The sequence below is a fragment of the Malurus melanocephalus genome, unplaced genomic scaffold, assembly GCF_030028575.1.
Source record: "Malurus melanocephalus ecotype Western Australia unplaced genomic scaffold, MMel_1.1 scaffold_722, whole genome shotgun sequence".
Lineage (NCBI taxonomy): Eukaryota > Metazoa > Chordata > Aves > Passeriformes > Maluridae > Malurus > Malurus melanocephalus.
In genome coordinates this window covers 199188-211048 of record NW_026623954.1, presented here as the reverse complement: position 1 = coordinate 211048, position 11861 = coordinate 199188, and the positions used below count along the sequence as shown (strand labels likewise).

Genomic DNA, 11861 nt, shown 5'->3' with positions numbered 1-11861 from the left:
TACGATTACCTGGAGATCCGGGACGGCAGCAGCGACTCGAGCAGCCTCATCGGCCGCTACTGCGGTTACGACAAACCCGACGACATCAAGAGCACCTCCAACAARCTCTGGATGAAATTCGTCTCCGACGGCTCCATCAACAAGGCCGGGTTCGCCGTCAACTTCTTCAAAGGTTGGGGGGCGCTCCGGGGGGCTCTGGGGGTGGTCGCAGCTCCCCGCCCGCTCACCCCCTGCCCCTCTCAGAGATGGATGAATGCTCCCGCCCCAACAACGGAGGCTGCGAGCAGCGCTGCGTCAACACCCTGGGCAGCTACAAGTGCGCCTGTGACCCCGGCTACGAGCTGGCATCCGACAAGCGCCGCTGCGAGGGTGAGTGACCCCTCCCCAAACGCCCCCGTGCCCCTTTCAGCGCCCCCAGCCCCGTGGAGGTGACGGGCGCCGGGTGCCTCCCGCCCTGCAGCCGCCTGCGGAGGGTTCCTCACCAAGCTCAACGGCTCCATCACCAGCCCGGGCTGGCCCAAGGAGTATCCCCCGAATAAAAAYTGCATCTGGCAGCTGGTGGCCCCCACCCAGTACCGCATCTCCCTCCAGTTCGACTTCTTCGAGACCGAGGGCAACGATGTGAGTGGGGGGAGCGGTCCCTCTCCGTTCCCTGTGCCACTCCCGGCGCTGCTGGTGGCCCCCGGGGTGTCCCCGCCGTGTCCCCAGCCCCGTGTCACCTCCCTCAGGTGTGCAAATACGACTTCGTGGAGGTGCGCAGCGGGCTCACGGCCGACTCCAAGCTGCACGGGAAATTCTGCGGCGCCGAGAAGCCCGAGGTCATCACCTCGCAGTACAACAACATGAGGATCGAGTTCAAGTCCGACAACACCGTCTCCAAAAAGGGCTTCAAAGCCCATTTCTTCTCAGGTAGAGCTGCCCGGCCCCGGAAAGGGCGTCCGCCACCCTCTCTCACCCAGCCGAACCCCCCCGCACCCCCAAACCGCCGCTAACGCTCCCCTCGCCTGCGCTGGGGGTGCAGCCCCCGGTCCGAAAACCCTCCAGCCACGGGCAGCCTGGCTGGCGGCACATTTTGGGAGGTTTTCTCCTCTTTTRGGGGACAGTTAGCTCCAATTTCAGAGGTGGGGGTGCTCTCGGGGGGGTCCCCAAATGGCCAAGGAGTGCCGAGGTCCAGCTGGGGACAGGGATGTGCTCGGCCCCGGGTGCTGCACCCCTCGGGTGGCGTTACCGGGGTGGGGGACGGTGTCACCCCGCTCTGCTGCTGCTGCTCCCCGCTCTGCTGCACGGCACCGGCTCCCTCCGCATCCCGGGATCGCCATCCGGCCACGTCTCGGCTCCCCTCTCCCAAAAACCGTGACCTTCCTCTCCCTGTCAGCTCCACGGTCCGCTCTCCTCTCCCGGGCCACCCCGCCAGGAGACGGTGTCACCTCTGGATGWGTCTTGGGGGTTGGGATGGGGACACGGAGCGAAATGCTGGACGCAGCCGGGGCTGGGGGCTGCCCTCGGTGTGCCCTGGACACCATCCCGGCTGTGAGCGACCGGCAGCACCTCCGGGACCCCACCGTGAACCTCCCGCTGCCTTTTGGCTCCGCCGAGGCCGTTTTTGAGCGGGAGCAGCGGGACCGGCATCCCCCGGAGCCGCCGGAGATTTCCCGGAGCGGCCGARACCCGCGGGCCGGGGGTCGAGTGTCTTTGCTTTATTTGTTTAATTAAAACCAAGGCGAGTAGGGCGGCCCAGCCGTCGGGAGCCGGCACCCTCCGCAAAGTGATTCCTCGGGGAAGCCCGGCGGCCGAGCGGGACCACGGGGCAGCCGGGTGAGTCTCCCCCGATGCACTTCGAGCTCCTTCCCTCTCCCTTTTCCCGTCCTTTCCCTCACCCCACCGGCACCACCACCAAAACCTCTCCTCCGCCTTTCCCTGCCCAGGTCCCGGGCTTTCCCGGCAGCAGGACCACCCTGGAGGATTTGGCCACAGCGGGGTCCCTCCTCTGGTCCCCCCGAGGTCGCTCCCTGGGCAAAACCTCTCCCGTGCGGCCCCTTTTTTGGCCGCGGAGGGTCCCCGTGCTCCGGACGAGCCCCGTCCCTCGGTGCCGCGGGCAGCCTGGCCGTCCGGGCGCCCGTTTTTCCCCGGTGAAGACGTGACCCCTTCCTCCTCCTCCTCCTCCTYSTYSTCCTCCTCCTCCTCCTCGCGGGCCGGGGCTCCGCAAGGATGCGCGTTCCTGCCGGGAATCCTCCGCGGTGTCGGCACCCAGGTACGTCCCCCCGGCTCTCCGCCGAGCCCCGCCCGGCGCTGGGGGTTCCGCAGCGGGGGGAGAGGCGCTGCCGGGGGCTGCGGGGCGGTGAGCAGCCCGGAGCYGTCGGATGCCCCTCCCGGGGGGAGAACGGTGAGCGCACGGCGATGCCGGGTGGCGGCGAGCGAGCCGGTCGGAATAAAGGATTGCTAAAGACACCGAGCCGGTGGGCTTCTTTCCGCTGCCAACTCTCTCCTGCTCTTGTCTCGCCCGCCCAGGCTCCCTCCGTCCCGCCAGCTCCCCCCGCCAGCCGCTCTGGAGCTGCTCTGAGCCCAGAAGCCCCTTCCCATCCCCAAACGGGCCTTTCCGCCTCGCTTCCTCCTCCCTCACACCGAGGAGACGTCAGGTTACAGCCTCCGCTTGAGAGGCGGCCGCGGGGCCGGGGGGGCTGGGGCAGGACCCCCGCTCGCCGCTGGCTCCAAGGAGGGATCCTGGCTCCTCTCCGGCATCGCTGTGAGCTCGGAGCGGGATGCTGGGGGAGCTGGTGCCCGCTTGCTGCTGCCTTCCCCCGCCGCCGCCCGCTCCCCAAAACACCGCCCCGTGGAGAGGGGGAGCCGGGAGGGGGGCGATGGGACGAGGAGGGGATTTTGGGGGGCTCGGGATCCTTGATTCGGGCGATAGGGAGTTCAGGCAGGTGGTGGGAGGTCAGGTCGGCCAGCTCGGGGTGATCCCAAACTCCTCCACTGCCATTCCTGGACACCCTTAGAAACCCACCCAAAACCCATCCTCATCCTCCCGAAGCCAACCTCGTGCCTTTTCCTCCTCCTCCTCCTCTTCCTCCCCGCAGAGCCGCTCGCCCCGGCCGCACAGGGGCTCCCCTCGCTGCTGCTTGCCCGGCTGCCGCTCCGCATGCCCCCGCCGCCCCCGCCGCCCCCCGCCCCCCCATCGCTCCCCCCCTTCTCTCCCTCTCTTTTTGCAGAGAAGAAGCAGCAGCTGCAGCCCCCGAAATCTCGCCCTCCCGGCCTGAAGTTCCGCATGCAGAAGCGGCCGCGGGGCCCCTCCTGAGCCGCTCCGTCCTCTCCATCTTTCTCAGGAACGCCGCGGCCCCGGAGCCGTGCGGGAGCACGGTGGGACCGAGCCGAGCCGTGCTGCYGGCCCCGGCAGCCTTTTGCTTGACAGAACTGGTTGTTGACCTTATTTTTAATTTTTTTTTTTAATAATTTTTTTTTTTTGGTTCTAAGCACCCCACCCCCTTGTTTTTGTCATTGACCAGCTGACCTTGGTTGTTTTTTTTTTCTTCCCCCCTTCCCAATTTTTACCGTGTCTGTGACATTTCCTATCGATGAGTAAAGAGGGACTGCCGCGTCCTGGTCTTTCTTGTGCATCTTTGGTTGTCACTGTGTGTTTTTCTGCCTCCCCCCGTCCGTCCCGGCAGCAGGTAATGGTGGCACCCATGGGTGAGCCCAGGGAGAGGAGGAGCCGTCCCGTCCCCCCGCGGGGGCTGGATTTGGAAGCGGGCTGCTGGAGCTGCTTGCTGCTGGCCGGGGGCGCTTGCTTGGCTGGAGGGCAGCGGGTCTGGGGGGCCGGGGGACCGCTTTGGGTCAGAATTCACCATTCCGGGATTTTCCACCCCTCTCAGCCGTCCTTTTGCTCTCTCCCAGATAAGGACGAGTGCTCCAAGAACAACGGGGGCTGCCAGCACGAGTGCCTCAACTCCTTCGGCAGCTACGAGTGCCAGTGCCGCAGCGGCTTCGTGCTGCACGACAAYAAGCACGACTGCAAGGAAGGTGGGTCCATCGCGCCCCCCGTTCCTGTGGGAACCCCCTCATCCACCCACCCGTGACCTTTTCACGTTGTCCCGGCAGCTGGCTGTGACCACAAGGTGACATCCGTCTCGGGGACCATCACCAGCCCCAACTGGCCCGATAAATACCCCAGTAAGAAGGAGTGCACTTGGGCCATCAGCACCACGCCGGGGCACCGCGTCAAGCTGGTAGGGATCGGGGGGTGCTGGCGGCGCTGGGGTCACCTCTGCTGGGTCTCAGACTCACCCAGCACCTCCACAGACYTTCTCGGAGCTGGACGTGGAGGCGCAGCAGGAATGCACCTACGACCACTTGGAGATTTTTGACGGGAAGGACGCCAAAGCCCCGGTGCTCGGGCGCTTCTGCGGGGCCAAGGAGCCCGAGCCCATCGTCTCCTCGGGCAACAGGATGTTCCTCAAGTTTGTATCTGATAATTCTATCCAGAAGAAGGGATTCGAGGCCACCCACAGCACAGGTACGCCCGTGGGGCTGGGAAATGGGGTTATGRGGTGCGGGGAGAGCGTGGATGAACMTAAACCCGGGCTYCTCCTGCAGTGTGYGGGGGYCARGTGCGCGCCGAGGTGAAAACCAAGGACCTCTATTCCCACGCACAATTTGGGGACAACAACTACCCGGGGGGCTCGGACTGYGAGTGGGTGATCATGGCTGAGGAGGGCTTCGGCGTGGAGCTCATCTTCCAGACCTTTGAGATCGAGGAGGAGGCCGACTGTGGATATGACTACATGGAGCTCTTCGACGGCTACGACGGGACGGCCCCGCGCCTCGGCCGCTTCTGCGGGTCCGGGGTGAGCTGGGGATGGAGGGGGACGTGGGGTGGGGTGGGATCAGGGTGAGGAGTGAGGGTGCAGGATAATGGATGAGGTTGAGCCAGGGTGGAGAATTTCCTTGGGAATTTGGGGTGGTGCGATGATTTCCGCTCTTCCCATCACAAAAAATGTTCCCACCCACGAACCGCGCACCCCACGTGGGTCTGAGCACCCYCTCCCTCGCCCTCCGCAGCCCCCCGAGGAGGTGTACTCGGCCGGAGACTCGGTGATGATCCGCTTCCACTCGGACGACACCATCAACAAGAAGGGTTTCCACCTTCGCTACACCAGCACCAAGTTCCAGGACACGCTGCACACGAGGAAATGAGGGCCGGGGGTCCCGGCCCCGCCGCGGGCAGGGAAGGAGGAGGAGGAGGAGGAGGAGAAGGRCAGGGAGGAAGGCGGGCAGCGCTGCCCCGCACAGACTGCACGGAGGAGGAGCACACAGCCAACCTCAGCACTCAAGACACGCTCGCACGGGGCCCCGGGGCTCGGGCGCCCACGGCACGGGGGCACGGGGAGGGGGTCCCCGCTGGCAGCCGCCCACCCCGGTGCTGGGGGGGCCAAGCTGGAGCCGCTGCCCTCCCCTGCCCCGGCCAAAGCTCTGAATGTACAAACCAGTAACCRGGAAGAGCCCAACACACACAAGGTGCTGTCTCTCTCTTGTACCCATGAAATAAATACCCTTGTACTTGGAGCGGGGTCAGCCCCGGCCTCTTTGCTTCCAGTCCGGGGAAACGGAATCCAAAATGGGGCTGGACTGGGGAGGGAGAGCACCCAGGACCCTGCATGGGCCGCCATCCTCGGGGTTCTGAGGGAACAGAGCCAGCAATTCTAACAGAGGAGCAGCGGGACCATGTCCTGCTGACGGTGGATCCTGTGATGGGTGGTGGGCGCTGTGCTCGGAGCCCTCTGCCCCCCGCCGGGGCTCTGCAAGGTGCGTTCTCACCCCACACCTTTATTTTGAGGTGTCTCTGAGGCAGAAGAGCACCCGCCGTGGGGTGGGTGGGTGCCACGTGCTGCGCCCACCCCGTGCTCCAGCGCGTCCCCGCGCCGGCGGTGGCAGATGGCGGGTGGGCTGCGACACGGCCCCCGCGCCCACCGCGTGCTCCCGCGTGCCTCGACCCCTCCTGCATCCCGTGCTCGCTGCTGGTGCGGCAGGAAGGCTCCTTTTCCCTGTCCGTGCGAGGACTGGGATGTATCTGCTGGATGGAAGCGGGGTGGGCACCGGGGTTTTACATCCAGAGGGGTTTTTGGTGCCCGTGATGAAAAGCGGGTGCCGAAWTCGGGGAGGTTTTCAGTGAAAGGACGAGGGGCGATGGCCAGAAACGCAAACACAACTTCAGCCTCAACGTGAGGAAGAACTTTCTGTGGAATGGTGGCGGAGCACGGGGACAGCTCCAGGGAAGGGTGGAGTCTCCCTCCCTGGCGACATTCCAGACCCACTTGGATGTGCTCCTCTGTCACCCGATCCAGGTGACCCTGCCTGGGCAGGCGGGATGGACCTGGTGATCTCCAGGAAGGCCCTCCCARCCTGAACCCGTCAGAGACCTGGCACGGGCAGGAGGGTGCCCGTCACTCTCTGTGCCACCTCGCCCCCTCCCAATCCCATCCCTCCATCCCCCGAGCCGCATCGGTGTGAGGARGGGTCCCGTGGGGGACAGAGGCGCGACACGGCCGGTGGCGACCGCACAGAGTTTATTGAAACACCGCCAGCACAGCACAGGGATGCTCGGGGACGGGAGCCGGTTGTTGTACAGCGTGCAGGGGGTACACAGAGACGGGGGGCGGGCACCCCGGGGGGGCCGCACGCAAGCGCCATGCTGCCGACGGCTCATGCGGGGGGCGGCGGCTTGGGGGGCACGGCGAGGCGGGGTTCAGCTCCTCTGTCCCCWTCCCCGGCTCCTCCTGCTGCCTCCGGGGCCGCGGGGGCCGGGGATTGGGGCGGTGCAGGATGGCAGAGCGAAGAGGGACAGGACACGGGGGGCACGCCCGGGGTCCCCCACACCGCTGCGGCCCCGCGCCGGCGGGAGCGGGGGTCCCTGTGTGAGCACCCCCCGTCCCCGGGAGCAGTTCAAAACCGGGGGGTGCTGCCAGCCTGTCCCTGACCCCCTCCCCGGAGTGGCCGGGGAGCCCCAGTCCCGCTCGGCAGGGCCGGGGCTCCCTGGGAGCTGCGTGACCCTGGGGCGGGGGGATGCGGGGRACACGGGAGGGGGTGAAGGGGGTCCCGCAGCGGCTGCGCGGAGCAGGGCAGAGCGCGGGGCTCACGCCACGGAGAATTCTGCTGCTCGGCCAGTCCAGGAGATGAAGGCTTCCTCCTTCGGGGCGCACAGCGGCGCGGGCTCTGCCTCTTCTCTGGGCCAACGTCCCGCCGGCTCCTTCCTCGGGCCACCCGCGCCCACCCGCGCCCTCCACCCGCCATCGTCCGTGGAAGAATGCCCCGCGGCGGGTGCCCGTCCCCCTGCCCGGCCCTGCCCGCCCCAGACCCTTAACGCCCCACGCTGATGTTGCACGTCTTGCAGCTGGGGTCCTTTTTGGCGTTGGCGGTGGACAGGCTCATGAGCTGGTGGCCGCTGATCTCCCCCAGCACGCCGAGGCTCAGGTCCACCGGCTCCGTGTAAATGACCTCCAGGATGCTGTCCTGGGCGTGGCGGTACACCAGCTCGCCCTCCTCCACGCAGCACGTCAGGAACTTGTTGGAGGAAATGTCCAGCTGGGGGAGGCGCTCCCGGCAGAAGAGATCCCCGGAGGAGCCCTTGGGCGCCAGGACCAGCACGACGTAGTGGTAGGCGGTGTACATGCAGTAGAAGTCCGCGAAGTAGAGGTTGGTGTTGGGGTTGAAGAGGCGCTGGGCCGGGATTTGGAAGCGGTACCGGCCGTAGGGCGAGTCCTGCGGGGGCTGCCCGGTGTTGAACTCGGTGTTGCAGCTGAAGAAGATGCCGTGCAGCATCCCGCTGGTGGGCGAGCCGTGGCTCCCGCTGTTGTCCTTCAGCGACGGCTTCATCACGTTCCCGCAGTGCATCCTGCCACGAGGAGGAGGAGGAGGAGGAGGAGGAGGAGGAGGGGAAGGAGGAGGGACACACAGACAGGCACAGGCAGGGTCAGGGAATGCGGCCTGGGAGCGGGGGGCGCGGGGAATGGGGCTGGGGGTACCTGACGTGCTGGAAATACTCCTTGTGCTGGTTGCGGTAGAAGACGGAGAAGCGCAGCATGCGGCCGGCGATCAGCTCCGCTTTCTCCTGCAGCTGGGCCAGGTGCTCCTTGGCGTAGTCTGGGGACAGGCACGGGGACATCAGGGCGTCTCCATCCCCCCACTTCCAGCAGCCCTTCCCTGCCCGCAGCTCCCCGCACCTCCCGCCTCCCACTCATCAGCTGCCGCTCCAACCGGCCCGGCTTGTGCCAGCTCCCGGCATCGCCCCCGTCCTCCTCCGGGCTCCCAGCACTTCTCCCATCCTCCCTCCCGGCTCCCAGCGCTGACCCCCTGTTCCCCCCAGCTCCCGACATCGCCCCTGTTCTCCCTCTCAGCTCCCGGCTCCGGGCATCACCCTCGTGCTCCCTCCCAGCTCCGGGCATCATCACCATTCTCCCCTCCAGGCTCCCGACTCTGGGCATTGCCCCTGCCCTCCTCATCCTCCCGGCTCCCCGTATTTCCCTCCTCATCCTCCTGCCAGCTCCGGGGACCGTCCCCATCCCCGATCCCCTCTCCTGACTCCAAGCATCAACACCATCCTCCCTCCTGGCTCCCCGCATCGCCCCCGTCCTCCTCCCATCTCCCGGCTCCTGGAATCGCCCCCATCCTCCCTCCGAGCTCCCGGGAACGCCCCCACCGTCCCTCCCGGCTCCGGGCCGCCCCGGCCCCGCTCACCCCCGGTGCAGAACTCCACGGTCTCGCTCCAGCCGGACACCAGGTACTCGCCGTCGCTCTGTTTGACCGCCGTCTGCACGGCCACGCTGTACTCGGTGCGGGGRCTCAGGAACCAGTGGCCCCGCACGGTCATGGGCAGCGGCACCGCCTTGGCCACCAGCTTGGTGGGGACATCCTGTGCCGAGGGGTGAGGGTCAGGCGGGACAGCATCCCACACCCCGCGCCGCGGAGATGCTGCCGGATATCCCAAAATATCCACTGAAACCTCCCAAAACACCGTGGTGACACATTTCGGGCTGCCCCCTCAGCTCTGTCCCCACAGCGCTGCCCCGTCCCTGTCCCCAAACATGTCCCCGCCGCGATGGGGACACAAGGTCCCCACGGAGGGGTGGAGGGTGTCTCGGGGACCCCTCGCTCCCGGTGRCATCTCGCAGTGTCAATAGGCCACGGAGCAGCTCCGCAGTGCAGAGCCGTTTCTGTGGCAACGGCGGATGCTGAAGACGGGAGATAGAGGGGAAAAAAAAATATCCCACCCCCCCATCCCTTATTATTGGGGAGGAGAGAGAAAAAAAAATAATGTTAAACATTAAATAGCATCACCGTGGCAACGGCGCTGCTAAAAACGGCCCGAATTAGTGACTCGCAGCGCGGGGAGGGGGAGCTGGAGCAGCTCTGCTCCTCCGCGGGGGCTCAGAGGGGTCCCTCACCCCCCGATCCCCATCCCGGTCTCCTCCGCCAGCGCGTCCCGTGARGGGAATGACCCAAAATCAGCACTAGGGAGGGCTAAAAGCCAGTTTGTCCCTCCCAACCCCGTCTCCTCTCCCCGGGCAGGGGGTCCCGCGCCCTCCCCCGGCTCACCCGGTGCTTGAACTTGTTGGAATTCTTGTTCTCCTTCTTGTTGAGGTCGATGAAGTAGTGGGTGACCCTCTCCAGGTCCCCCTTCTCCATAGCCCAGGAGATGCGGAAGGAATCGCAGGTGATGTTGTTGATCTCGATGTTTTTGGGGGTGGAGAGCAGCTCCATGGCCGGAGGGGCTGAGCTCCTGCGGGCACAGCGCGGGGTTTGGGGGTGCCGAGCCCCCTCTCGCTGCCCACGTCGGCAGCTGCCAAGGCCGCCCGCGGCGGAGCAGATGGCACCGGGGTGGAAAAGCGGCCGGGAGCCAGGAATAGGCAGCGCAGGCAGGAGCAGGCAGCGGGACGCCGGGAACAAGCCCGGTCGGGTGCGGGGGCCCCGGCCGCTCCCCCGGGTGCCGCGGGGCCCCGGCGCGACGCCAGCGGGTGTTTCGGGGTTTGCTCAACACCGGGTGGGGAAAGAAAAACAAGGGGAGAGCCGAGGGAGTTGCTGGGAGAGGGGAGGGTTGGACGCAGGCACTGGAAAAGCTGGATCCGCCTTTGCCCCGGCCCGTGCCTCAGTTTCCCTGCGCCCCAGGAAGGAGCTCTGGGGGTGGGCGATGCCCACCAGAGTCACGTCCGTGGCAGGGGAATGGGGGGGTGATCCGAGGGGGCTGGAGGAGGCGGGTGCCCCCCACTCTGCACCCCGGCACCCCGCTTTTGTGCGGGGGCAGCGGTGGCACCGCGGGGCTGCCAAAGCGCTGCCGCCCCCTCCCCCGTGTGCCCACGGCCACCCACGCCGGGTTCAGCCGCGTGTGTCCCTGTCACTCGTCACCCACGGCCACCCACGGCCACCCACGGCCACGTGTCCCCCCCATCTGCGCAGACCCCCCAGCCCCACCCCCGTGCCCTCCCAGCCACCCCAAAACCGCTGTCACCCCACGCGTCCCCCGCCGCCGAAGCCCTCGGGCACGGCAGAAGGTCACCGCGCCGGGGACAAGGTGCCACCTCGCTGCCCCGCTGCCGTGCCCGGTGGTGGCGCAGGAATTCTGCACCGGGATTGTTCCAGCTGGACCGTGTCACCGTGTCCCCCGTGTCCCCTAAAAGCCCTCAGCCACTCCGCGCCCCCCGCGCCCCCCGAGCATCCCTCAGCGATGCCATCGGGATGTTGTCCCGACGCCACCGGGGTTCGCTGGCTGCTCCGGTGTCCCGGTACCGGTGAGGCCCTTACCTGGCCGTGCCGGGGGGCTGCCGGGATGCGCGGGGGTGCCGGTGGAGCGGCAGGGTGAGAGAGGGGAAGGGACGGCAGGACAGAGAGCCCCGGCGGGGCTGATCCGAGCGGGAAGGACGGAGGATGCCGGAGGGATCGCGGTGGTACCCGGCGATGCCGCGTCGCTGCCTGCGGCTGATGCGACTGGGATCCTCCCAGCCAGCTCGGAAATAGCAAACACCCTCCAGAGGAGGGAGAGGAAAAAAAAAAATGGGAAAAATAGATATCCAAGGAGCTGGGAGAGAAGGGGGAGGAAGGAAAAACCTCCCGGTTCTGCCAATGGGATGGAGGGATGCTTGCGGCGTCAGGTGATGGAGGCAGAGTGGGATGTGGGTGCAGATTGGGGGTGGGTGGTGGGCAGGTTCTGCCTGTTCCCCCCATTTTTGGGACCGAGGGGGGGGGCTTGTCCCGGTTGCGCCGCGAGTGACACAACCGGGACACCCCCTCCCGGCCCCAAAAATGGGATGGATGCGGTGCGTGGGAATGCTGGTACCCACACAGGACCCCCGCGGGAATAGGGGTGCAAAGCCAAAGGTGGGGGGACTCGTTGTTTTGCACGTCGTGAAAACCCTTTTTGGAGGGTCAACGCTTTTTCGGGGTGGGCGGGTGGGGGAACACTCCAAAAACCTCGTTGTCCCCCAAATTTCTCCTTGGGGGGTGCCCACGCATGAACCCCTTTACTGTTATGGGTGCCGGCTGGCTGTACGGCCGTAGAGAACCCTGAAGGGGTGGCTGCACTTCAGGAAGCCCGTAAAGGTGTTAAATGAAAGAMTGAGCGACCCCCCAAAAATGTCCCCTCAGCGCTGTCCCCCTTGCCCAGTCCGGAGAACCGGGCACTGCCCGCTACAAAGATGGCGCCGCCGCCGTCACATAGGGGTGGGCAATGCCAACCACAAAGATGGCGGCTCATTGGCAAACCCGCCTTGCCCTTAGCAAAGATGGCGGCAGCAGCGTCACTCCGGGACGAACGCGCCGTGCGCCGCGCATGCGCGGTGGGGGCGGCGAGCCCGTGGCTGCCCGGGCAGGGTAAGGGG

The 11861-nt window shown here is 66.6% G+C and overlaps 3 protein-coding genes across 3 annotated transcripts in view; 2 read left to right on the top strand and 1 right to left on the bottom strand.

The window, feature by feature from the left end:
- Positions 1 to 5564, top strand: part of BMP1 (bone morphogenetic protein 1) — an 11962-nt gene extending 6398 nt beyond the window's left edge. The window contains exons 9-17 of the mRNA XM_057384583.1: positions 6 to 172; positions 244 to 369; positions 461 to 621; positions 729 to 909; positions 3892 to 4017; positions 4096 to 4223; positions 4297 to 4510; positions 4591 to 4841; positions 5056 to 5564. Of these exons, the coding sequence (XP_057240566.1) occupies positions 6 to 172; positions 244 to 369; positions 461 to 621; positions 729 to 909; positions 3892 to 4017; positions 4096 to 4223; positions 4297 to 4510; positions 4591 to 4841; positions 5056 to 5190 (1489 nt within the window). The 3' untranslated portion in view covers positions 5191 to 5564. The remainder of the gene's footprint in view (positions 1 to 5; positions 173 to 243; positions 370 to 460; positions 622 to 728; positions 910 to 3891; positions 4018 to 4095; positions 4224 to 4296; positions 4511 to 4590; positions 4842 to 5055) is intronic.
- A 1715-nt stretch (positions 5565 to 7279) lies between these two features.
- On the bottom strand, positions 7280 to 11000 carry PHYHIP (phytanoyl-CoA 2-hydroxylase interacting protein). The gene is made up of 5 exons (XM_057384591.1): positions 10789 to 11000; positions 9586 to 9769; positions 8728 to 8902; positions 8016 to 8133; positions 7280 to 7885 (listed from the first exon to the last, which is right to left on the bottom strand). Exons 2-5 carry the CDS (start codon positions 9748 to 9750, stop codon positions 7351 to 7353), a joined length of 993 nt encoding a protein of 330 aa, XP_057240574.1. The 5' UTR covers positions 9751 to 9769; positions 10789 to 11000; the 3' UTR covers positions 7280 to 7350.
- A 769-nt stretch (positions 11001 to 11769) lies between these two features.
- POLR3D (RNA polymerase III subunit D) overlaps positions 11770 to 11861 on the top strand; it is a 5603-nt gene continuing 5511 nt past the window's right edge. Inside the window, exon 1 of the mRNA XM_057384582.1 lies at positions 11770 to 11853. Within this exon, the coding sequence (XP_057240565.1) occupies positions 11813 to 11853 (41 nt within the window). The 5' untranslated portion in view covers positions 11770 to 11812. The remainder of the gene's footprint in view (positions 11854 to 11861) is intronic.